The sequence below is a fragment of the Pavona decussata genome, unplaced genomic scaffold (assembly GCF_977016875.1).
Source record: "Pavona decussata unplaced genomic scaffold, jaPavDecu1.1 SCAFFOLD_41, whole genome shotgun sequence".
In the NCBI taxonomy this organism is placed as follows: domain Eukaryota; kingdom Metazoa; phylum Cnidaria; class Anthozoa; order Scleractinia; family Agariciidae; genus Pavona; species Pavona decussata.
In genome coordinates, this window is record NW_028145463.1 from 1,038,440 (window position 1) to 1,065,000 (window position 26,561).

The 26,561-nt window shown below is 39.8% G+C and overlaps 2 protein-coding genes across 2 annotated transcripts in view; both read left to right on the forward strand.

Annotated features, from left to right (window-relative positions):
• LOC146482923 (thioredoxin domain-containing protein 16-like) overlaps positions 1-17,127 on the forward strand; it is a 32,710-nt gene extending 15,583 nt beyond the window's left edge. The window contains exons 12-25 of the mRNA XM_085106564.1: positions 278-399; positions 1,081-1,196; positions 2,637-2,797; positions 4,638-4,790; positions 5,487-5,543; positions 5,840-5,954; positions 6,258-6,326; positions 6,861-6,997; positions 7,227-7,311; positions 7,850-7,991; positions 9,185-9,345; positions 10,062-10,155; positions 10,971-11,061; positions 15,854-17,127. Of these exons, the coding sequence (XP_084962690.1) occupies positions 278-399; positions 1,081-1,196; positions 2,637-2,797; positions 4,638-4,790; positions 5,487-5,543; positions 5,840-5,954; positions 6,258-6,326; positions 6,861-6,997; positions 7,227-7,311; positions 7,850-7,991; positions 9,185-9,345; positions 10,062-10,155; positions 10,971-11,061; positions 15,854-16,131 (1,781 nt within the window). The 3' untranslated portion in view covers positions 16,132-17,127. The remainder of the gene's footprint in view (positions 1-277; positions 400-1,080; positions 1,197-2,636; positions 2,798-4,637; positions 4,791-5,486; positions 5,544-5,839; positions 5,955-6,257; positions 6,327-6,860; positions 6,998-7,226; positions 7,312-7,849; positions 7,992-9,184; positions 9,346-10,061; positions 10,156-10,970; positions 11,062-15,853) is intronic.
• A 3,622-nt stretch (positions 17,128-20,749) lies between these two features.
• LOC146482924 (tumor necrosis factor receptor superfamily member 16-like) overlaps positions 20,750-26,561 on the forward strand; it is a 23,308-nt gene continuing 17,496 nt past the window's right edge. Inside the window, exon 1 of the mRNA XM_085106570.1 lies at positions 20,750-21,095. Coding sequence (XP_084962696.1) covers positions 21,072-21,095 — 24 coding nt within the window. The 5' untranslated portion in view covers positions 20,750-21,071. The remainder of the gene's footprint in view (positions 21,096-26,561) is intronic.

Genomic DNA, 26,561 nt, shown 5'->3' on the forward strand with positions numbered 1-26,561 from the left:
TTGCGGAGCCAATCAAAATGACAATTTAGTTATCCAATTCATGATCATGATGGTAATAATTGACTGACTGGCTGACTGACTGGCTGACTGACTGACTGACTGACTGACTGATTGATTGATTGATTGATTGATTGATTGATTGATTGATTGATTGATTGACTGACTGACTGACTGATCGAGCTAAAGCAGTTGAACTTAAGGGAAACGACGGTAGAAGTTTTGAAGTTCTTGAACTGTAATTTACATCTTACATATTTTTGCTGGCTTCTTTTCACAGACCATGAACCGTGCAAGAAATTTTCCAAAACACTACGACACATAGTTCGAACATTTGACAGAACAGGGGAAAATAGGCTCTCTATAGCGTACGTGAAGACGTCGTTACATAAAAAGAGATTTGTAAGTATTGATTCATGTTTTTGGTGATGGGAATCCTGGAACTGAACATGCTTAGGCTCGTTTTGGAATTAGTGTGCAGGCCTATGCGCCAATTAGAAAATCATCATGGTTTTGAAGAACACTGGGAAAGGAAGGGTACTTCTTAAAAGAAACACGTACTATTAAGCGTTATTATTATTATTATTATTATTATTATTATTATTATTATTATTATTATTATTATTATTATTATTATTGTTGTTGTTGTTGTTGTTGTTGTTGTTGTTGTTGTTATTGATTTCATATCGATCAACAGATTTCCTTTGAATGGTGACACTTTAGAATTTCACCCATAGGCTCAAACGTAAAACAACTTGTGCAGAATAATAGCCAGCACCCCCTGGAAAGCAGTAGCTTTCATTTAAACAGTCACACTTTAGAATTTCAAATTTGGAACCACCTTGTACAACATGCGAAACAGCACCACAGGGAAGTACTGCGCAGTAGCTTTCATTTGAATGGTCACACTTTGGAATTTCATCCACAGACTCAAATTAGGAACCACCTTGTACAACATGCAAAACAGCACCACAGGGAAGTATTGCGCAGTAGCTTTCCTATAAATGGTCACCCCACAGTATTGTATAGAGACTCGATCGTAACATGAGGTCTTGATCATTGCGCCTCAACTTTTATTCTCAGGAAGGGGAAACATTCCCTGTGATTCATCTGCATTTAAGCAGGTCGAGTGACTTCATTCAATACATGGGCAAACTAGAATACGAAGAATTGATGGACTTCATAACAGCGTCAACAAGGTAAAAGATAAAAGAAGAGTAGGTCTTCGTATAAACCCGTGAAACATGGACTCCATTTGGCCGTGTTTGGATGCTCTAGGTGATTGATGTTTTTATCACGTGTTAAAGTCCTCAGTGTGTCACCAGAGCACGTGCACCACACATGGCCAAATGAAGTCTATTTTTTACGGATTGTCTTGAATGTATTAAAAAGTACTCGTAGTGGTGATTTACTCGGAGATTAACTGGACAAACTTGGTTTTTAAACAAGAAGTTCCTCTATAAAAGAGCAGGCCCCTCCTTCGTTTCACACCGTTGTGGTACGAAATGCAAATGCGGTCGCTTTTCGGTCGCAGCAAGTTGTTGAATCAAGCGTGCCTCAAAATTTCAGAATACACCACAGTAATAGAAGGCATCGGTTCCTAATTCGGTTAACAGTTTTTATTCCGAAAGCTGGGCCAATTTTATCAGTAAGGGTCGTAGAAAAAGACGCGTGCTGTTCAGTTGTCAGTTGTTTACGCTCTGATAGTTGATTGACAACTGAAGCTGAGATTGGCCAGTCCAAGCTCCTTTTATACCGAATTCTTGTTTAATACGTCATGCATTCATCAGCCTGTTGATCTATAGCAAGAGCCAAGAGAGCGAGCTTACTGGCTAATGTTAGGCTAAGGAAGCTCGTGATTGGCTCAGAGTCTGAGAACTTTCTCCAGCTTATGACGTCATTCGTACGTCTGTATTTTAATCACAAACTCCTCTAGACCAATCAAAACGCAAATTTTACACTTTCCGTTGTGTAATGTTTGGTTGTCAAAGGTAACCAAAAGAAAACAGGGGGGTTATATTCTTCGGAAGAATTGAAACAGTCAACTTCGAGTCTGGAGTTACGAGAACTTGTTGGGTTGAAACAGTCAACTTCGAGTCTGGAGTTACGAGAACTTGTTGGGTTGCTGTCTGTACAGCTATGGAGTGTTTTCACATGACGTCACGGCGGCCATGTTGGTGTCCCAAACTAAACCTCTGGGAATTGAACTCTATTTTTATGTAAATACTTTCTTTTGTTTCAATAAACCAATATGGCCGGTAGCCACGTGAATGAAAACGCTCTATACCCTGTTCGTTGTGGATTATATGAATTTTGATCATAGAATGGTTTTCGTTCGAGTGTCGTAAAATCAAAACCAAACTCAATTATCTGGCCAATCAGAAAAGATGCAAACAGTACAATGAAACAATCAGAACTCAAGGCAAACACATGTTACCGGTGCCAAGCGCGGGAAAAACGCGTTCAACCAAGTCACGATTTCTTATTGGTTAAGAAAATAGCAATCACAGAGCGTAGTAAAGTAAAGTCAAAACATACAATGTACGCGAATTACTTTCAACACTCAGTCGAAACTTGTCTTATATTTAGTTCTGAATTGGTTGCATAGTCATTTTAGATGAGATTGTATATTTTTAAAGGATGAAGATGCCTGTCTTTCTGCCGCCAAGTTTGTCAGATCTGGTCCCCATTGAACTCCATAAAGATAATGATGACGGCGATGTCACGGAAGCTGAAGAAGAAGCAAGAGAAGAAAGAGAGTCTAGTGAATCTATTGAAGATGAAGACGAACCCCTTTCAGGTATATGATCAGTAGCTTATTTCTCTCCTCAGTATCAATACGCAATGAATCTTGGGCGCAAAAGGAAAATAAGGAATGACCAGACGGTGAGTTGCAATTCAATTAGGGAAACACGACGAGAAGATTTGAGAGAAATACTTAAAATGTTATCTCCCGTGTTTCCATATCGTTTTGTACCTTTTTTAAGACCTAGTTGAGTAATTTAATACTTTTTGATCTGTTCGGATGCTTTAAGCTGAAAATTTACGTTATAGAAAGTTTAAGGGAACGGAAATTTATTCCCCGAATGAACAACTGTACTGTTGTTGGCTTTACGTAAATGAGTGATTCCAGAAAATATCCGTACCATACCACGGGCGGCATCTTGGAATTCGGAGAAAGGTGGAGGGAGGGGGGGGGGGGGTCTTTGGACTAGAATTCCGTAGGCATGGGGAGGTGTTTGGGCTAGGTATTCCGAGGGCATGGAATAAGGGGGGGGGGGGGAGATGTTAAGGAGGGTAAAAATATTGATGCACCCATCGTAGCGTACCGATATCTTCTGGAATCACCCAATGCTTGCTGGCCTTTTTTCAAATTTTGTGCCCTTTTGAACACAAAAGGAATTAGTTTTCCAGTGTTCCGAACGGTTTTGACCTTTGTGTGTCAGATCAGTGGAGAAAGAAGAAGTCTTTCTCTGTAGCATGACAGCCATAAGTATTATTTCACGAAGGAACTTTATGCCCATGAATAGCGAGAAGAACTGTTTGCGTTTCTGGTTTGGTCAGTTGTTCCTCCGTTTGCCCAGTACTTCTTTCTATTCATGGGCATAAAACGTGTTATAAGCAATAAAGTTTAACAAATTAAAAGCTGTATTAAAACATTACGAAGAAGTTCCTTCATGTTTTAATACCTATGTCCGTCATGCTACAGAGAAAGACGTCTTCTTTCTCCACTGATCTGACACACAGAGACCATTTATTACTCGGGCTTCCAAAGGAAAGCCCGAGGTTTAAAATGGGCACGAGTTTATTCTCCAGTCGCAAATCGCCCTCTGACGTCTTCTGCGCGTGCGCAAGGTTAAAAGAGGTCAGCGGAGCACATGATCTGTTTACAAAGCTTCAGTGAAGCGAAGCCATCTGTCTTCAGTGGAATCTCAGGGATTGCAGGCTTGAATTTACGCTAAATCCATTGTAGACCCACACTAAACATGACGAGTGTCTATTCATTTTATTGAGTTTATCTTACTTTGTTTTTATCTTGATCTCTACAATTATTGTAATCGCTTATGTAGTAGCAGGTAGTAGGCAAGCGCTTGATGTTGTATGTAGATGGCTATGCAGAGACCGCTGTTATTTCGACATTTGATAATTGTGGTATCTTAGACAAAGCTATTTAGTTAACCGGAATTCTATACAACGATTCAATTGTGACAACAAAGGTGGGAAAAGACATGAGATCTCGCTATGCGAAGTATGTTTATTGTAATTATTCTCATGTGAGGATATGCAAACAGCGCAAAGAAGAAGCAAAAAGCTTAGGGACATTGTCTATGATATCTTCGTTCAAATACACCCAAATCCTCTAGATTGCATTCTTAAAAAAGGCACAACAACATCGAAAGAAAACCGTTTGTTTAACAGTTTTATTGTTTGTGTTGTTAGGCAAATGGGACACTAACGTGACATACCAAGTTCATTTCCATACGGAGAAGCCCGAGTACACGCAGTTATGCGTCTAGTTTGTAGCTCGTTTGTTGTCTATGCTCATAAAGCATGTACAAATGTGTTTCAACATGTAAACAAAGATGCACCTTGTCAGAGTCAAATCCTGAGCACACGTTTTGCTGTTGATTAACTTTCAGCTGAAGAGACGGAAGATGATGAAGTTTCTGATGCAGTCCTAAAAGCCAAACTCACCGTTTTCCCAGATGATGTTGTACCCGCACTGACTGATAAGACCTTTGATGTTGCGAGGAAAGAAAGTGACCTGTTAGTTGTTGACTTCTTTCAACCATGTAAGCATTGAAAGAAATGCGATGTTATGTTTTTAAGCCTGGTGAATACAGGTAGTGACACAGGCATACTCAAAAAAAAGAAAATCCGTGTTCTCCCAACAGGACTTTAACAATTATTCCATCACGTTTATTCCATTGTGCGTATGCCACACTTTGACATTCCAATCCTAGCAGTGTGCAGGATATTTGTCCCATGAACCTAGTTTAATGACCTTAGCTCCCACGAGTCTCCTGTAGCTCAGTGGTAGAGCATCCAAACTAGCAATCGGAAGGTTATAGGTCGGACTCCTGATAGGAGCAGTCTGGTTTCCTTTTTACGAGTATTTCTGTCTCGCTGACTAAGGGCTGCATCGATGGGGTGTATACAAAACCTGGGCTAGGCCATGGCCCACCCAATTTTATTATTATTAATATTATTATTATTATTATTATTATTATTATTATTATTATTATTATTATTATTATTATTATTATTATTATTATTATTATTATTATATATTTTTTTTTTTTTTTTTTTTTTTGGCTACGACAAGGATCAGTAGTTGTCAATAGCTTGATACATATAGCAAAACAAAGCAAATTAAATAAAAAATCTTGGCGGCCAAGCACATACCGAAGATTACGGTAAAACATTGTAAGTACGCGCGCCATTAATACTGAAGTTGACACCCAGCATCGTATTATTCTGTATCTCAGGGGATGCTCGTTCCAAAGCTTTCTCACAGCCGTATGTTGACGCTGCTACTGGTCTAGGTGAGTAGGATGGAGAATATACAAGTAAATGACAAGTTCTTCTTCATGACATTAATTTCACGTTGGGGTGTTTTTTAAGCACTTACAATTCTAATCAATCATGTAGTGTCCGTCGAGAAAATTTCCTTTGCGTTATCCATCCATGTAAGTCAGAAAACGACTCGTTCCGTGGATATGTGTTCGGAGGACCCCACCCCGTGGATTTGCACAGCGAATCCGAAAGCTGTGGACACTCTTCTTGCGAAAACTGTAAAAGATAACTGTCTTCGTCACCGAGCTGTTTTTCGTTCTTTTAGGGGGACTAGATGTTGGTAATTTCGCAATCAAGCTGGCCCGTGTCAACTGTTTTGACTGGACTGATGTTTGTCAAAAGAATAACATCACTATTTATCCCACAATCAAGATGTTCCGGTGAGTTTTAGTAAAACTTCAGTGTTCACTGTCGTTGACTCTCTCTGCAGAGTTTGAGGGCAACTTGAGAGTCCTTGACTCTGAAGCTTTGAACGTCTTTGAAAAGTGACATTGGCGCTTGAAAATTCTTGAAATATATTGCCTTCATTCGATTGAGTCCATTTTTAAAGAAGCAAGTTTTTTTCGAGCATTCAGTTGCAAGTGAAATGTCACTCAAAACAAAGCACTTGAAGGTTAGAGTTATTTCCTTGAAACTCCATCATTAATGTAATTTCAATTGCTTGGTTTTGTTTAATCCTACAGCAAAGGTTCTGATGACATCATTTACAGAGGACCCTTGGACAGTGATCACTTGACCAGAGCGGTTTTGTTGTAAGTATACACTCGAGCGCCTAGCGACAAAATGTAAGCTAATAAATGTGTTTTGTCGTTGTTCTTGTTGCTGTTGTTTGCAAGGTCGTTATAAAGCCTTTAAAAGTGACAATCATGAATGCTGACACAGCTTGATCTGTACACTGAAATTCTTTAACTGAATATTAAGTCGTGAGGGGTTTAGCGAACGCAGTCTTGACCCCCAATTTTCTTTCTTGCTTCCAAAATCTTAGCTTACCTAATTTCACACAAAAGCAAAAGGATTTCATTTCGCCAGGTTATGAAAGATTGATTTGACATCTTGTCCTGGAAACTTAAAACTGCATACTGTATACAATAGGCCATTTCCGAGTTGCAACCTTACTGTGAAAAGCGAGACTTTGTGCATAATTTTTTTTTACTCATAAGCAAACAAAACTAATTGTCACATGAAAAGTTTTGCACTTAACCTCGCTTTCATAATGAGGCTCAAGAACAACGCGGACATGGGCTATTGATTTGTGAAAGAAGTTTTTCCTATTTGTTTTCCTATAGGCTGCAACCAACAGTACCCTTGGCCCTAAAGAGCAAAGCTGAAGTTGAGATGTTTTTCGATGGTAAACTCCCCAAACTAGCAAACAAGGCCACAGACATTGCTGTGGTTGGCATGTTCAGCGATGAAAAAGGAAAAGGTACTATTTTAAGCCAACCGATTTTTATGTACTGAATCTTGTTGGACAGAACGTTACTTTCGGGGGGAGGGGGTCGCTGCTTTGAGGATCATGGATGTATTGGCACACGTCGATCGATGTCGTTATTATTTTCAGGGAGGGGGTGGGGAAGGGGAGGTCGTTAGAGCTGTAACTTCAGTTGGCATATTTTTTTGCGAGGGAGTTCAATTCTTGTTTTACTATTTTGCAGAATTTAAAGCTTATGAATCTGCAGCTCAGTCTCTATACAGCAAGTTTTTGTTGGGCTATGTTACTGGTGAAACAGCCACAAGCTTGTAAGTTGATTGCGCTGGTCTTCTTTCATTGATCTGTATTTTAACCAGTGAGTCTGTCTGTCAGCCAGTTAGCCAGTCAGCCAGCCAGCCAACCAGTCAGTCAGTCAGTCAGTCAGTCAGTCAGTCAGGGAGTCAGTCAGCCAGCCAGTCAGTCAGTCAGTCAGTCAGTCAGTCAGTCAGCCAGATAGTCAGTCAGTCGGTCCGTCAGTCAGTCAGCCAGCCAGCCAGTCAGTTGGTCAGTCAGTCAGCTACTCAGTCAGTCAGTCAGTCAGTCAAAATAAAAGCTGTGTCAAAAGTACTTTTGTGCGGCACTGTTTATTATGCGGTACAAGTTGGTTTTGTCAATTCTATGGATGCAATTGTAAAGTGCGACCATTCAATTGAAAGCTACCGAACCGAACCGAACACTACGTCCCTTTTGGTGCTGTGTATTATGCGACAAAAGGCGTTTTTATTCCTTGATTTTATAAATGTAATCGTTAAGTGCAACCATTCTTCTATGGCAGTAGATGTTAAAGCTCTCTTTAATCTTTCTCAGATCCACGGAATATGGTCTTAGACTTCCCTCATTGTTGGTGTTCAAGAGAAAAGACCCCTATCAGTCAATGAACATCTTTTCAGACCCTTTCAAGGCGCAGTTCATTGTTGATTTTGTTCATCGATCAGACATACCTTCATTTGTAAGTATCTAGACAAATCAAAGCTGTAACTGAGTCATAAAATAGTAATGTTCCATTCAGTAAAACTGTTGAGTTGGGAGAAAAGATAAAAACATGTCTGTACTTTCCCTTTGATCAATCGTCAAAGCGCTCGACCGTGATCGCTGGTGATCATATCAGTGTAAACTTGTTGTGGATGTTTTATACTCTGCATAACTTGGGAAATTAGAAAATGGCGCATCCCCTTAGACAACTTTGATGCAAACACTAAAAGTTTGAGATGTCATCGTGGTTTAAAATGATAGCTTTTAAAAGTTGATTGTCTGTCTCATGATTGAGTAATTTTTATGTGTATCGCGACGTCTCGGCTGCTATACTGATAGTTTCATCAGGCGGTAGTGTCGTCACGTGGACGTTGCTGATTGGTGCGTTTCGATCCTCGCTTTGCTTGTCAAAGATTGGAGGATTTCGATCCGTGTTGTTCAAACTAGACTGTTCCGTCAGCGGTTCGTCATGGTACAGGGCACAGTTGTTCAAAGCCCGATTAAGCTAATCCTGGGTTAACATGAACTTTGGTTCGCGTTTAATTGCAAATGAATAAAGATTCTTCCAAAAGATTTTTGTGCTCATTTTGACTTAGACCTTTCTTTACCATCAGCTTACAATTAGCCTTTTTTGACTGGAGCCAGATGAAAACCTCGGTTAACTTTTGATCGGCGATTAGCGTCAATCGGTTCTCGAATAACTGGGTACAGAAAACAAACGATCAGGAACCATTCCGGGCCGGGTTGTTCGAAAGCCGATGAACGTTAATCTACGATTAAAAGTAAATCGAGGCTTTCATCTCGCTCGGTTTTAAAGCCTAATGGTAAAGAAAAGTCTAAGTCAAAACTGAGGGTCAACAATCTTTTGGAAGCATCTTTACCGATTTTAGTAATTAAACTTGAATCAAAGTTCACATTAATCCAGGATTAGCTTAATGGGCTTTCGAACAACAGGGCCCTGAACAGTTGCAGGTAATCGGGTCTTCATTGATACGTGAATACGTGAAAGAGGCACGACAAGAAAACCTTCTGTTAGTTTCCCAGCTCATTCCAGACTGCTGCTGCGTTTTTCTGACAACGAACCAGGTTTACTTACAACAAGAACTGGTTTGGCAGTCTATCACGCTTTTTCACTGCTAAACACTGGTTTTCTTTCTCTTACCTTTACAGGGAGAGCTGACACCTTTTAACCTGCCAACGTACCTAAAACACAAACGTCCTCTGCTAATTGTGTTCCGAGCTGATAGCGAAGATACCTCGATCACTCCAGTCATGACAAAATTGGCGCGTGAAAATTCTTTGCCTTCTGTCTTCCTTTGTTGGATGCCTGTGTAAGTAACTGCCAGCAAAGTTAGCGCGGAATATACTCGTAGTCTTACGAAGGTGACCGAAAATCACCCGAAGACGTCCGAAAGTTTCCAAAGATCTTTTGTATTTTTGTGTTGGGTGTAAGTGTTATGAGTAAAAAATTTTGCGAATTCAAGCGTTTTTACGCGAGGTCTACCAAAGGTGACCGAAAACCGAATAAAGACGTCTGAAGGTTGCCGAAGACCTTCAATTGTTCACCCCTTTGTTAGATATCCGTGTAAGTGGCTGTTACGGGAAGAAATGACAATAATAACCGATATAGCCGAGGGCTTCCGAAGGATACCGAAGATCATAAATTCAATGTTGTCGAAGATTACCCGAAAACATCCGAAAATTACACACGAATTCTGAATGTCAGAGTTTTGGACGTTTTGTTATGGTTTCTTTTTGTCTTAATACTTGTTAACTTTGTTAATTCCCAGTTATCAATATGCACATTCTTACCACTGTCTCCATGCACTTCCTATGCTTACCAGTTGGGAGAATTTGTTTCAACATCAAGAAATCGTATTCTTGGTGATCATCTGTATTCTCATGACCTTTTTCTTTGATTAAGCAGTTATATTGTAAGGAGAATTAAAATGTTGGTCACTGTTGAGAAACCATTCAATGAAAACTGGTCGGCTGCACCCTATTCACAGTTTTTACTTGCTAAATTTGTCTTCTATTCTTGTTTCAGTTATTCCAGCAATGATGTTAACGCCGAAATCTTGAATACTTACACTGGCAGTAGCGATACCCTCCCAGCGTTGGTTCTGGTGAATCACGACAAGGTTGGTCCAATGCTGGCCTATATTGGCGTTATCTTGGCATTCCTCTCGACCAAAATTTGAATACTGGGCACTAGTCTCGGGCGCAATGATTTCTGGGATCGTTTGGGGTCGACAGCACAGAAAGGAGTAACCTTTACTTTAGCTGGCTGACAAAATTCCAAAAAGTTTACATTTCTGTTTTCCCTGGTTGTGTATTATGAGGAAAGACTCTATGTTACCGTCGATCGAAAGCAGTGTCGAGATAATTCGAGAGATTTAAAATTACGCGTTTACGGCAAACGCAGAAATGACCACGTGACCATGTTTATCAAATATTTACCACTCGCCATTTTCAGTTTCTCAGTAAAATTGAGCAGTTTTGCGTTCGCATCAAAGGTCAGAATTATTTCGCACTATTTCTACTTTTTTTTTTCTCCAGAAAATGTAAACGCCGCTGTGGGTTAGCAATCGAACATTTTACTAAAATGTTCGATTGCTAACCCACAGCGGGTTAGCAAATCGCGTTTACTCATTTCGCTTCCTTGTTTCTAAAAAACCAAAAAACAAAGACTGAGGACTGTGGAAGAATGCATTGTGTGGCGTTTCTGTGTGGTTGCTTCGCTTATGGTGTACGCTGCTTTTTTTCTCCGCCTAAACGATACCGGAAGTCCTCACGAAGCGGAATTCTTGTCCAGACTCTTAACTCAAGTCTCAAGTTTGTAACAAGCAAAATGTTCCCTCTGGCCTCGCAAAGGCAGCACCGTAGTTTCTGTTTTAACTGCCCCTATCCGTAAATTTGCTAACTGTCGACTTATTTCAAGCGTTGTTTGTTTCAGGGAACCTTTTATCACTACAATGGAGAGGCAACCAAGACTGCGGTGTTAAACTGGGTGGAAGACATTCTCGGTGGCAAGCAGCGGCTTACAGGTCTGATTTGCTTTTCAATTCCTTTCCTAGGACCTCTTCATATGAGCCCGGTTGACCGCGCTGGCTCAGTTTCCGAGATCTCGTCTCGCCACTCTTTTCTTTACAAAAATTTCGCTGTGTTCATATGAGAAGGCGGCAGGCCCGGTTACCGAGATCTCGGTTACCGAGCTGGAAATTTTTCCCATATGAACACTCCAGCCCGGATACCGGGACTGTCCGAGACGAAACATTTTCAACTGCACAAGGCCTGCAAGGTCGCTAACAAGACGAAACGCGGTTCCACGGGTATTTTTGGGGCCGTTTGGACATTTTTCATCTCGGTAATCGGGATTAAATTTTCCATATGAGCAGAAGAGAAAATTCGTCCCGCCTACCGGGCCAGCCCGGTTACCGGGCTCATATGAAGAGGCCCTTAGAACGCCAGGTTTTCTCTCTTTTATAAACTTGTCTAAGAATAGATTACCATTAAACTAATGAAAAGAATTAACCATTTAAGTTCCCTAAAGGCTTATTTAAACGTACGATACAAGCACAAGCAAAAGCACATAAACCTTATTAGTACTTTATAGTAGGACTCAAGCATTAGTCCCACGTATTCATTTTTAACACAGGGGGGTGGAGGAGGGGGGATTGCAGGCGACCGCTTCTGCGGACATTTACGTCGAAAGAAACGACGGACATTTTTGTCGAAAGAAACGGCAAAAACGCATCCAAACCATTTCCTCTACACTTTAATCTACCTAAGCATATTAACCAAAACGAGACGATCTGTGGCTTTTCCCTACTTCAAGGTACACGAGAAGTTGTAAAAACTTAGAAATAAATTCCTTTTTCAAATCTGCAATCATAGCCTACACGGAATCTGCGAACGCTTTTCATTGAACTAGTTCTAGCACTACCCAGAATTCCTTGGTACGCTCCGGCCAAGGGTAAGCCCTGGTAACGTCAGCTGTGAATCTCTTAATGGTGGCCAATTTACCTTGTATTAACTCAGTTGATTTCATCAAACTTTCGTGTTTTACATTGCTAACGATGCTGCACCATAGGTTCTTTAAAAGTAATCCTCTTCACCTTTACTTCTTGTGGTCGCGCTCCTTTTTTCGTTGTTTTGCCGTCCGTGTAAATCGGGATAACGCAAGCATACACCGGAGAGAAGCAAACAGCGTCACGCAAATTAAACCGCGCCTACTTATATGCCGTCTTGTATTGTTGCCTAGTGTATAAACCGATAAACCGCTTTGCAGTCGTGCGCATGTTTAAGAGACCAGGCTGTGACTCTCGTTAATTACGGACTGCAGACCTACACCTTTCAAAAGCCGTATATTCACTGGACCCTTATAACCTGCAGCTGCATTGTTTTTGGAGCTGAGAACATTGATCCGTTTTTCGTTCTTTTGTCCTCTCGACCAAACATGCAAGAAGTTGCAAACGCTGCAGGTCGCCCCATTACGAATGATCAAAGTGTAAAAGAACTGTGTCGGCGCTTGTTAGCTTGTGCTTGTGTTCATGTTTATATCGTACGATTTTTTCCCGTTAGGCACGAGGGCAAAGTCCACTTGGCGCGTTTGCGCTTGATCTCATCTTCAGTATTATTGAGTTATAATTATAATTTAAAGTTTATTCTAGAAGTTGGCTTATGACGGTCATCGGGTCCAGTTTGCAGATTATCTTATTACATGAAATTTTGGCGACACTTTAATTTAGCGAATTTAGCGATTTTTATTAAAATGCACCAAAATTGAGTGTCGCTAAATTAAAATGAGTACAATATGAATTTCCGCCATCTGGTTAGTTTCACACACATATGCTACTTGACACTACCACCTGTTGACCCATTTAAAGAAATCTACCGGGCTTGATCGGTGTCGTTAGAATGTTAATGGTTAGGTACTCGTAAAAGTAAAAGGAGCATTGACTTTGTGTGACAATGTACCTGAAATATGAGTGAGGACAGCATTAAGATATGACATTACAGTTGCAGTTTCGTTTGTTTCGTTTAAAATTAAGTTTCTGAACGTTGTATGGTTTTGATCAAAATGAAGCTATTGACGTTTAGGATTTTATCACATAAATGTTCTATTGTCGTCGTAAAAGTCTTGAATACCCTAATTCGTCAAAGTTTCAGTTCGTGAAGTCGTGAAAATTAAGTGACTTATGTTCCCAAATTTACGAAAAATCGCTAAATTAAAGTGCCGCTAAATAAGGATTTTTCAAAATCGCTAAATTAAAGGTCGCCAAAATTTCATGTAAATAGGATAAATCTGTAGAGATTCCATGTTCATTAGAGGGGACTCAAGATATTTGAGCATATCACACACAGCTTTCAGATATTTAACGACAAGCGGCTGCAATGGTACATTGAATCTGCAGTTGAAGTAAGTGTTTGCAGTAAAACAGCTACAAACCCGTTCGTTGGCGCACGATCATCGCGTCCCAAAGAACAAATCGAAACGTGAAACTTGTTTGACCTGCTTGACATGATTGTGCAAATTTAACATGCTTGTGCAAATTTTATACCCTGTTTTAAAAAAATCTTTTTTGTGGGAATACCGCAAGGCCACACTCTTGAAGAAATCCTGTCCAATTATGGTGAAATTGCGATCAAATTATTAATGGTTTTAGTTACCAGTCGGTTTCATCCCTATTACGCACGTAATGTATCAAACTCGAGGAAGAGTGTTTCCTCCGATTTCCAAACACCGAGAACTAGGTTGGAAGAACGAGGCGCAGCCGAGTTTTTTTAAACCAACTTCAAGGTGTTTGGAAATAGGAGGAAACACTCCTTCGAGTGTTTGATAAAGCTTCTCAAAATATTGATAATTCTTGGAGAAATTCGTAGCAAAAGTTCACAAAATTTTATGATAATTAAGATCACATTTCCAAACCTCCTTCACGGTAGTGATTTCCTTTGTTTTCTCCTCATGAATTATTAATGAGTTTGAGAAATGTAGATCTTCAGTACAAGATTTTTTGTAAAATTTTTATTTAATATTGATCTAAAGCGTTATAAGTTTTAAAGCGATGTTCACAGCAAACTTCAATCGTAATCGAATCAAGAGTGATTGAAGCTTTCTTACTCCCTAAAATGATCACCTCGACGAAGTATTAAGCATGCATGTACGTTGTGCACATCTCGCGATGGTGCGAGAAACCTGGGTTTCTTTAAGGCAGTGTCTAATAAAGTAAATATTTTTGCGTGGTTTTGTTATTGGAATCCAAAAAGAAAATTGTGGGTAAGCAAGCATTTTAAGAGATTGTTAAGCTTCAATTTGGGAAAAAATTCTTGTTGCTTGAAAATGCGTGTTTAGCCCCAATCGTAGGTTTGGTTTCCAACAGCCATTGTTATGATCTTCAATTCCCGCATAATCACAAACTGCACAAAAACAACTCGGTATTAGGGGACACCGTCCTTAACGAAATGCTATCAGGAACTGCTAGGCCAAACTTCGTTGCATATTGCGATGAATCGGAGGACGAAATTCGCTTGTAAAATGTCATTGTCTCAAAAGGATGCAACATCATTTTAACTTTTATATTTTTTGTGTTTGCTTGATTCACGTTTTCACTGAAGAAAAATATAGTAACTATGTTTCCGTTATCAGTTCGCTTTCCTCGGTTCCGTATTTTCGTTAACAAAGAAAACATTCTGATGAATTTTCTTTGTAATTAACACGACCTCTTTCGTTAGATAGTTAGATAGTTTAATGAATATAACTTTGCAACCCAAGTGTTGAATTACGTTATATTTACAGGAAAAGAATTAAAAATATAGATATAATGGATCTTGAGGTAATAAGTGCGTTAAAAACAATAAAACTATTTCGAAATCTGTTTGGCTTGAAAACCGGATTGAACTGGCGTCCCTCTCTGAGATTATAATGCTTAGCATTTTGTGGGGGCAGTAAATTCCTGAGCTTGCTGTCTTTGTTATGTAAGATTTTCTCGAACAATTTGTCCGTTAGGGCTTGCCTTCGGTCTGACAGAGTTACAAGACTTGTCTCAACAAGCGCTTCATCATACATAAAGCATGGGAAAATGATACGCATTGCCCTCTTTTACACTGCCTCTAGCTCGTGAGAAAGCTACACAGGTAGACCGTCATGGAAAACTGGGCAGGCATATTCCGTGATTTGGCGGATGCTGGTCCGATAGAACTGTACTAATTCATTAGGGCCTAGACTTGCGCGCTTTAATTTAAAATTTGGCCAATTTATTACGCTTTCCATTTTTTTTAATTAAATTACAACTCCAAATTATTCGAGGTACAACTGTGTAAAAGAGTCTGCTGGGCGATTGTCCTTGTTTCCTTGCAACTTATCCCTTTACCTCCCAGTAGTGATCAACATACAGTTTCTCCTTTCGATATCACTGCTTCATCAAACATTCAGGTCGTGAGAATAAAGGAACTGATCAACAAAGATAAGATGTCGTGATGTTTAAACAGATTCTCCCAACCGGTAGCATAAGAAGTGTATGGAGACAGTGATGAGAATGTGCATATTGAGAACTGGGACTTTACAAAGTTAGGATGTTTAAGGCAAAATGAAACCATAACCAAACGTCTAAAACTCTGATATTCAGAATTCGCGTGTGATTTTCGGACGTTTTCGGGTAATCTTCGAAAACATTGCAGTTCCGTAAGAAAAATATCGTAACATTAAGAAGAATCTTTGCGTGGTTATTCGGGCTTAAAGGAGTTGGAAAAAAGGGTAAGGATAGGGTAAAGGTGTAAGGCTATCGTGAAGTTGTGGAAATTAATTTATTTTCCGTCATTTGCCGTTATTCAACACAGGGTCTTTCTCAGGAAATGAATGGAAGCCACTTTTAGAAGGATACGATTTCCTGAAAATGATAGACGAGGAGGAAGAAGAGAAGGAAAGAAAACGAGTTAAAAAACTAAAACTAGAGGAAGCTGTTGAACAAGCCATAGCAGATGAAGAAGAAAGAAGCAAAGATTCGTCGCTGGAACCGAATGACGCCGAAGTCAAGCCGACGAAGCACGATGAGAAGCCGAAGTCAGGTCGTCTCAGGCGACCGGAAGTGAAGGATGCAGTTCGAGATGAACTTTGATGTTTGTTTCAAATTGAACGTTGAAGATATGTCTACTCCTGGACTGATGTGATCAATTATTTATTGTATGCACTTGTATACGTTATTAGTGACCTTCAGATCTGAGTACGAGTACAAGATTGTACTAATGGTAATATATATTTATATACCGCACATATTACATAGTCTCATGGCAGTTTATGATTCTTCTGTAGGGTGAGATCGGACGTCAGCATGTAAAGGCACCACTGGCAGCCGCTATCAGTCCATATTTTGATCTTACTCACCCACCCAACCCATACGTGAAAGATAGATGCATGAAATCAGTGATATAGACCACCACACAAACTGCTACATCCATTGCTCTTTTCGAACAGTATGTGGGTTCTTTAACGTCTCAAAGAGTTTTTATTCAAACCAGTCATGTCCCATGAAGTCTCGCTCCTTCCCGTTGCTTACCAACAGACAAGGAGACTCTAGAAACAAGACTTCTGTGACAAGTGATTATCTAAAGCACGCGAACTAGATTTCAATAGTCATAATCAATCTTGTACTCTGACTCAAATCACTACGCCCCTATTGTCATCCCTGTAGAGGGATTTTGAGAGACATGAGAGAGATTTAGAATCGCGTGTACGTCAAACAACAAACGTGAGATTCGCGTTTGTGTTTTCTTGAAAAACGAGTACATAGATGAGAATAGAGTAAAACAATTCTGGCCTTTCCTGTTGACGCAAAGTTGCTCAAGTTTTCTGAGAAACTGAAAACGGCGAGCGGCAAATGTAGGGTAAAAATGGTCACGTGATCATTTCTGTCGTTTGCCGTTTACGTAATTTTAAATCTCTCTAATGATTTCGATTTTAAAACGGTTTCTTTTAAATAAACACCGGCATGAATAGCTATATACATTGATTTGTTTTAACATAAAAGGCAAAGCAAATCTCTGCAATCAAGAGAAAAGGTGCGATGAATTCATAGTGAACTACACAAAAACAGAATCGCTGTTCCACAACACTGCATGTAAGCGGTCGCCTTTTTCCTCGTGGAGGGGGGAGGGAAGCGCCAAAGCGTAGATACGCGCTAGACTTTCACGAAATAATAATAATGGGTATGAAGCTTTGGAGCCTCTCATAATTGCTTCATCTTTTTGGCGTTAGTCCGTCTTTATGAACGCGCGCGTTCTTCGAATAAAATCAGTTTCGATCGAGCGAGAAAATGGGAAGTGAGACTAGGGAGAGGGCTACACTTCACGAGGGCTGCGCGCGAGAATCCACGCATGCGCCTCGGGAGTTCACTTTCTCAGCGATCCTCATACCCCTTAGTGAATTTTAAGAGGAAAAGTTAACGACGGTGTCATCTAATACAGAGGTTTTTTCGCCAGCTTATGCATGGCCGCGCCGCGCGCCCAGTTCGTGAGGCGAATACAGAAAAATACAGATAAAAAGACTCAGTGTTCTCCTTCAGCTAAGAAGCGAAACACAGGCTACATCATCAGAGATTTAGCACACATTTAACATGTTAATACCACAGGATATCGAGCGTGGTCCTACTAGCCTCGCTTTGATGTTAATAGTTACCATTCCACCCGAGCGGTCCGGCATTATGAACATCTGTATTGGAATCCCAAGAGAAAACTGAAAAACTAAGCATTTTTCAGAGATGCTTTAAGGGAAGGGTTCACGGTTCTGCGCATGTCCATGAATCAAAATACTTTTTCGCCTACCTAAGCCTGTTTAATTTAATTCGTTGTTTATGAACCATTCGGAAGGGAATAGGCAACTCGGGTGATAATTTTTCATATGATTGCGTTATTTCGCATGCAAATAACTGTAAACACATCAACCGTGGAATAAATCCTACAGGTCAACGCTAAATGGAATATCGATAATATGAGTACAATCCACTAGCATTTTCTGTGAATTTTGGTCATCAGTCATTTTGCTTGGACTAATTATAGAATGTGATTACCGAAGTACACGTGATTAGGATTTTTAAGGCCATAAATTAAGTTGACAAGAAAGAGAAAAAAGCATTTAGATTTATGCACATGCGCTGAAATGTGAACCCCCCCCCCCCCCCCCCCCTTTAAAATGGATAACAATGTATGGCATGTAAGTTCTTTGGTTAGGCGCAATTTCCTTTTTGGGTTTCAATCGGCCCTTGTTATGATATTCATTTGCCCCATTGTCATGATTCGCGCAAAATCAATCTCTTCCCCAGAGCCCGCGTTACACTTATCCAGCGGAACACAACTCAATTTAACTTAGCATATTAGTGGGACCAAAATGTATATATTCAGCCGCCGGAATACGAACATAGTTTGTCAGTTTATTGTATAGCTTCCGGAAATACTGCTTTTAAACTCTCTAGAACTATACGGGAAAAGAAGGCCATGATATAGAGAGTGGTTATTTTCTTAGCCTGTTCCAGGCTCCTAGAGAATAGGGTCTGGAACAGGCTATTATTTTCTTCCAACCCTTATGTCTCTTGACATAGTTCACCGTTGTTGTATTTACCCAATGTTTATTTTCTAAGTCTCCAAAACGAATCCCGATGGCCTTGTTTGCTTTTATCAAGCCTTGTTCCTTCTTTAATCGTGTCATGACCTTACATGAATTCCTCACAATATACTGCTTAAAATTCCTCTGTCAATATTTGAAAAATATTTGGTTGGTCAACAACATTCCGCATGTTTCAAATTGCAACTCAGGACTGGGTTGCCGAGAAGGAGATCGTGTCCGTGGTATCCCTAGGGCTCGCGGCAGAACCCGCACAGGTTTTAATAATGAAAACTAGAATTAAGCTCTTTTTCGCTCCTCGGGTTACTTATTTGCTGATTTTGCTTTTTTACGCGTATAATAAGCTATAAGTAGATATAATCTCGATGAAATACAGTCAAACCTCTTTATTACGGACACCAAGGGGACAGGAATAAGTGTCCGTATTATAGAGGTGTCCGTTTAGAGTGGTAGGCTTTATATGGATTTCGGTCTCTCAGGGACCAAGTGAACTGTCCGTAATAGAGAGGTGTCCGTATTTTAGAGGTGGCCGTAAGGAGAGGTTCCACTGTACATTGTATACACATTTTGGTACAGTGGAACCTCTCCTTACGGACACCTCTATAATACGGACGTCCCCTTGGTGTCCGTAATAAAGAGGTTTGACTGTATCATCTGAATTGATTCTTCTCGTCAGGAAGATACCTGCTTCATGCAAAAGTTTGAAGGAATATCATTCAAGGTAGTGAAGATTTTATTTCTTAGTATGGCGTTTTTGGCCGATGTCTCGAACTACATTTTCACTCTCTGTTTTTCGGTAAGTCCCCGATGGGGAGGGGCGATAACCCTCTGTATAAGCCATATCGAATATGTGCGGCCCCACCGGAGCCGTTTTGGTATATAGTTTTTAACCATTTTGGGCTGAGAGTCTGAAAATGGGTAAGAATTTTAATTTAGAACAAATAATGCCCAAAAAAGGAAGTAGACTGATTTTACTGCTAGGGAATTGTATTAATTCCAATGTTTCGTCTGATGCACGCGGCCTTTCTTTCTCAGCCGATTTCAGAAACGGACCCTAAGGCAAAACACGTAAGGTTCCAATTTAATTTTATTTATTAATTAATCGATTGATTAATTTAATTATTTTTACTTAAACTTTTGCCTTGAGGTATATAGTCAACTCTCGTTATTGCGGACACCCTCTGGACCGCGAGTTAGTGGCCTTAAAAGCGAGCCGAGTCCGTAATAGCGGAAATTTGTTTCGGTCAAACGTCTGTAATTTATTTTTGCTGGGGATTTAGTGCTGTCAGTATTAACAAGGTGTCCGTAATAGCAAGGTGTCTGCAAGGGGAGAGTTGACTCAGTATTTCCTGTGATGAACCGAACTGACCGTACTCAATTTGTTGCTGATTAGATCCGTTTAACCAAAGGACAGGATCCGGTGCCTTTTTGGGTCGAGTTGGTCCTTACAAACACAGCTATTAGAGGCAGGTCTGAAAAAGGTTACCGGAAAATTACATATTTTTTAAAACCAAAAATTCTGTGCGGTAGGAGTAGTGTGGGAGGGGTGGGGGGCGGAAGGCAAGTCACACGCGCGCGAAAGACAAAGAATCGAATCGAAGTATTATTTTTAACTTGAGTTATTTTTTAGTGTACGCAAAATAGAGCTATTGGTCCAATCATCCCGTTACATAAATACTGAGAGAAATAAATTCTTGCCCAATGATCGATTTTCAAAAGAACAACCAAATGAAACAACCGGCAATATAAAAGATTGCCTTAGTATAGCTGAGTATAGACAATGTTTTAGAATTTAGTACGATATTTCACATGCCTGTTAAAAACGGAAATCAGGTTAGACGAACCACTTGACATCACAAAACCATTGATCCGGTAAAATATCTTCGACGGCACAATGTTTGACGAACGTCGTGAGAGAATTTCAGTTTCTCAAAGAATGTTGTTTTTTAGACATTGAAATTTATGCACTGTACAAATTTTAAAAACAATGCAAAAGGATGTAAAATCCCTTGGGGGTCTGTAGTCTGTGACAGGTCACACCACGTCGCATTTTTCACCAATTAGAAGCGACGGCGATGTACTTGCCCGGGCTTGTCCTGTCAAAACAAGTTTATCACTCTCCCTCTTTCAAGTTAATTTACGCGAATCCGTCTCGTTTATCTAGTCCGGCAAAAGCAATTTTTAATGTGCAATTCTGGGAAAGAAATGAACTTTCCAGCCTTGCCGTGTTACGTGAAGTTGCGTGTTTGTTTTGATTGATAGAAAGCGGGTTTATTGACATCAAATGGCAGTAAGGACATTATACGGGCTTTTGTTTTTCGATTATTGATCTTTGACCAATCAACCGTCACTGAGCCTTCAACGTGGCGGGTCGGCCGTACCAAATCTGGATTCGTTATACACAGAGCCAAGAAAGCCATTCGTTATCAGAGAGCTGTGGCCATGGGAGGAAGACCAAAGTGCGTGGTAAGTACGAAGTACTTTTATGTCCATGAAATATACAAAGAACGTCTGATTTTTTCTTAGAAAACGCTAAAGACCTCGCCGATCAATATGCAAAAATTATCGGCCGCAAAATCGAAAAGCGCAGCATGGGACAGAATTCACTATTTCTCGTCATCGGTATTTTTAGTAAATCTTTTCTCTCTAGGCCCAAAACGAATCGCAAAATAGCCTCGCTTTTGGATAAGATCTTAAGCTTTGTCGTTAAATTCTCCAATGATAGTTTGAGTGTGGTTTTGGAACGGAAATCAAGCTTGTCGAAAACACGCGTACAAGATGCAAGTGCAATAGCCAGAGCCTTGAAACTTCGGTCAACAAGACAAGTCCTGACTTGCCCGTATCGCGTCGAAACAGTGAACAAATTTCGCTATCGCATAAAGCTTGATGTGAATCGTTCTTTCGGTGTTAATAGCAAACAAATGCGGCAGTTTAACCTTGTTTTCCGATGGAATGCTTTTTGTCCGAAAAAATCTACTTCGTCAGCAAATTTTTTGCTGTTGTGTTACAATTCGGAACGTATTATGTTGACTTTCGATTAAAAATGTTAAACGAAGAACCGGGCTTTCCCTGAAAATTGGGAAATCGGCGCGAGGTCACTAGACTTCAGTTAAAGAATTTTTTTACGTGACTGGAACATTAATCATGCAATATATACCCTCAAGCTGTGCTATGTGAACTGTTAAATGTGGATGTATGTTAAACAATTTGCCCTCTGTCGCTATAAACATTCCGCCCTATTTTCGATTTGTATAGCGCACTGACAACAACCCGAAGAGAGGTTTTTAATCACTCGATTGAAGTTTGGATTAGTTTTCCTTAGTGAATTTTCTTGGAGATTCAAGTATTTAGTCTCGTATTTATGGCCCAAATCACTCGATATTTGATGTACATGATCAAGTGATTTTGGATCCACTAACTGTTCAATTGATATCTCGAATGTTATGCAAACCTATCACAACACGGTATATTTTGTGATCGCTTTGTCTTGGAAGGTCTGTTATGTGTCACCAAATTCTTTAAAAGCAAAGGTTTGATTAGCCCTGTCGAAAAAAAAAACATTGTATTAACGATCAGATGGCCATGAAGAACTGCAAAATTTTCCTCACTCTTTTCCAGCCGCTTTGACTACGCAATGAAAGGTGATGTTCGTATCGCGTATCCAAGCTTTAATATATCAGTCCTTGCGTTTTTTTCTGCGGCGTTAATTTAGGTTATAATTTTAGCTAAGAGTTTGTTTGGCTGTTAAATGTATACAGTGCAGTTGTAATTCGCTAACGTTGTTGCATCATCGATACACGAACCTTTCAGCTAATCACAAAACAAATTAAAAGCCGTATTTAGCGCAAATGAAGCTACACGTGTCGTTCGGTATGTTTTTCGCAGCTGGGAGCGGTTAAAATGTGGGCTAACTTTTCTTCGGAATGTACCTCACCACTTTTCTCTATGTAGTTGTCTTTTTAACCGACAATTCGCTTTTATCGAAGTTTTTTTTTTCTTCACAAGGCGGATACAAAAACTGTACAAACGTCATCTCGAATGGGCCTCTTTTCGAGTTCATAAATTCAGTATACGAAACGATGTTTGTTTTTAACTCATCATGATTAACTTTTCTGGCAATAGATTCCGGAAATTGACAGATAATTCACTTTACTTCGGTAATAATCCGTAATGGCTTTACGCTAAAGAAGCCGGTTTAAGCGATTTATATTTTGGGCCGTCAACAAAAGGTTGAATAGCTTCGAAGTGCTGCAGCTTCCTGAGAAATCGGAGAGGCTATATTTGGTTTCAAATGAACAGCATTTATCAGGCAAATAAATGCATTTTACCAGTGTTTAGAACTTGGCTTTTTTGCTATTAAAAAATAAATAAACTTACAAAAGAGAACGCTGGTATAACATGCTCTGTAGTTTTCCGTTGTTGAGATCTAGCTGTATGAAAACTGGACGCAAATCTCGCATTGTTTAGCTCTAAAACTCAAGTATATTCTACTTAGTCAAGAGAGGATCCTCTCTTGACTTAATTCTGAGACTGTTCTAGGCATTCGCCAACAGTTAGCCTTCGATAAACCACTCGTCTGATTTGTTGATTTTGAAAACTACTGCGTTTTACGAATTAAGCCAATCCAATGCATGTTTTAGCTTTTGGTTGGTTTACCAACCATTTCATCATATATTTTTCGCGTGTTATTTGCATTGTCCTAAAATTCGGCTATTTGACTTGCTATTTAGAGATCAACTAATTTAAACCGATAAAGTAAAATTAAACTTTCTGGCAAAGCACGGCAACAAAGTGAATGTTGGGCTTTGGACTTGAGGGTTGGAGAATAAATTTGACCTCGTTTTTTAAGTTCGTTACATTTTATTGCATTTGCTTCGTTGAACTTTTTCTTCTCGTCTTGGAGTCAAACTTTGGGCTAAGCATTTTAAAAAAAAAAAAAAAAATAGATGCAGTGATTGTCACTTTTGAGGCCTGTTTATTTGTGTTCGAGACTGGGCCCCATGTGTTATCGATTGTGCAACAAGATCCGTGATTGTCAGTTGACAATAATGGTCAATAACGTGATCGTTGTAAATCGTGCTGTAGTTTCCACCCAAAGTTTTACTTTAACTAGAGATCGATCCTTGGACCGAGAAGAATCTTGTTATCGTGGGGAGAATAAACACCTTAACCTTGTAACCTGTGACTTGTGTGGATGCATCTCTAGCGGCCGGAGAATCCAGCAAATTTGTAATGTGGAATCCTCGCGGATTGAAACTTCTCTTGTATGTTGTTAAAAAAAATTATACAAGAGAAGGGTTCTCGCGACTAAAAGTACGTTAAAGTCGGTTTTAAAACTTAGTTCATTTACTGTTTGATTTAGACAAGAATTTAGATGATAAGCTACAGGTTTTAGTTCGTAAATTTAACCGACTAAAGTCCAAAATGGCTTTTCAAGGAGCTTGTGTAAAAGACGTTTTGAAAACCACAGTTCTTAAATGCGAATGGGTTTCTGTTCTCCGTACTCACGAGTCGACAGAACGCAAATTCGAATCGTGGGAACTTTGATAAAAGTCATTTTGTAGAACAGATATAAACAAAGATAATGCTTTCTTAACTTTGGTTTGAACTCCTGGGTTCCCGGGATATTAGGTGCATGAGAAGTTTGGCTGCAGCAACGAGTTGGAGCCCATTTGGGCAAACTGTCAGCCGACGGATAGTGGTTTGAAGTAAATGAAATTGCGTGCAATGGCTTGAAATGAAACATTGGGCCGAGTCCATCGTACAGAACTGTTGTCAGTTTTCGTTAGAATTACCCATTGAATCAGTGAATTACCTTCAAGCATTTGTCTTTGAAATTATAGTAGTCAAGTGCAGATTCTTTAGCAGTTAAAGGTGCGTCGAGTTCAAATATGTTGAAATGTGCTTCCGAGAAAGATCCGTCCAGACACTGTTTCAGCTTGTAAGTCGGTTGCTCCAAACCTGTATGCTTAGCACGTCTATTTTCAACTCATGGAGAACGCAACATTACGGTTGCTAGGGAGTTTAAGAACCTACTACGGCGACGGCAACGACAACGTGACAAAACAATTGGGTTTAATGAGAAAAACAAAGGACCCGCACGTGTGTTATAAATTTTGGTACCTTTCTTCGCCGTACTCAGCCAAAAAACAACATGAAATTACCAAATTCAAGGTTTTGTGGAGAACGTGAGCACATGACTGTAAATTTTTCATTTTCTGTCTCAACTTGAACGTCGTTCTCGCCAATTCTGTTACTGGATAGTTCGGCCACATTGTACAAGTTGAACGAATTGGAATAATCGCAAAGTAGTAAAAGTAACGCGAACTAATATTTTCAAGCTACGTTGTCGTTGGCGTTGCCGTCGTGGTTATACGGTAAATGCGTTAAAAAATATTACCTGAAGAAAAAAAAAAAAAAAAGGCAGATCCCGGGACGTATAGATTACAAGCTAGAGGACTTGCAATGCCACCAACCGAACAAACTCTGTCCAAAGGTTGAAAAAATATCTTTACTGAAGTGACGACGCGGATCTATTGCATGAACCGCTGATTAGAACGGCCACAGTGGTGCTTCTTTGCTTATTAGCAAACAACTGCTGGTCATACTCTTGGTATGAAAATGTAAAGAAGCAAATAAATTTAGACATGATTCGAAATATCATATGATTCACCTGTTCGATTCACGAGCTCGCTCGCAAAGCGCCTTGATTGGGCCTGTGCAAAAAAATCCTAACTAAAGCTGTACTGGGCAATACTTCCCTGTGGTGTCAAGGAATTTAGTAATCAACAATCTCATTGGGATGATTGCGAATAATGTAAGTTATAAAATCTGTGTGTTAAAATCTATGGTTCTAATTTTACATATCTGCTTGTGTGCGCCGACGACATCCCGTGACATGAATTCAAAATTCCCCATGTTCAGTGCAGATAAAAAACTGTACTAATTCAATACTGTTTTTCCCTGAAGCGGGACTTTCCCTGAAATTCGGCCCTTTAAAAGTAGACGGGCGCTTTCCATTTCTCAGAATAGGCCTTATCACGAATAAAGTTGGAGGGATGTAGCTGTGCCAGAGAGCGTCCAGTCGTGTTTTGAACTTTACATACATTTGTCTGTTTAGCGAACCAGGGGCCCGTTTCTCGAAAGTCCCGGTAACTTACCGGGCCCGGTAAATGTCTTTGGTGATAAATGTTTCTCACAGAAGTCAATTTTTGTTAGCTTTGAATACTGAATTTTTAAATCTAGTAATTCTATAAAACCATTGGCCAAGAACCATGTCTGTAATCACTGTGTAATCGGCGAAAAAACACATTAAAATATGCTTATCGGGCCCGGTATGTTGCCAGGACTTTCGAGAAACGGGCCCCAGCCGTGAACTGCCACTAAAAATAGTTCGCGGGGAAAAATACAGGGAAATGTATGGAAAATTCAAAACACGACTGGACGCTTTCTGGCACAGCTACATCCCTCCAATTTTTTTCTTAAAATCCTTTTCCTAGTGCCAAAAGTTTCCAATTCGTGAATTTTTCAGAAGTGATGTTTTATGAAAATTATTTGACATCGGATTTTCATACAAACACTGCTATTTTCAAGCCTGTTTGCCTACTCTTCAAAATGGCGTCGAAAACCGTGATAAGGCCTATTAACTGGCCGTCCAGTTTTTGTCCCTGGAGTAAGCGTCGCGTTGCGTGACAAGACATGCAGAACGGCTGTGAGGGAGACTAGTTTTTGTTTTGTTTTGTTTTTTACCACAAAATAAAGTAAAGAACCAAAAAATACATGTTTATGTAAAAGAAAAGAAAGTGGCGAGGAAGCCTAAAAGGAGACCATAAGGCATATAAGGCATATGTTAAGGCTGGTTTCCATATGATCGCAGATCGCAATAAGGTCTGCGATCGTCTGGATCGCAGACGATCGCAGAAGATAGAACCA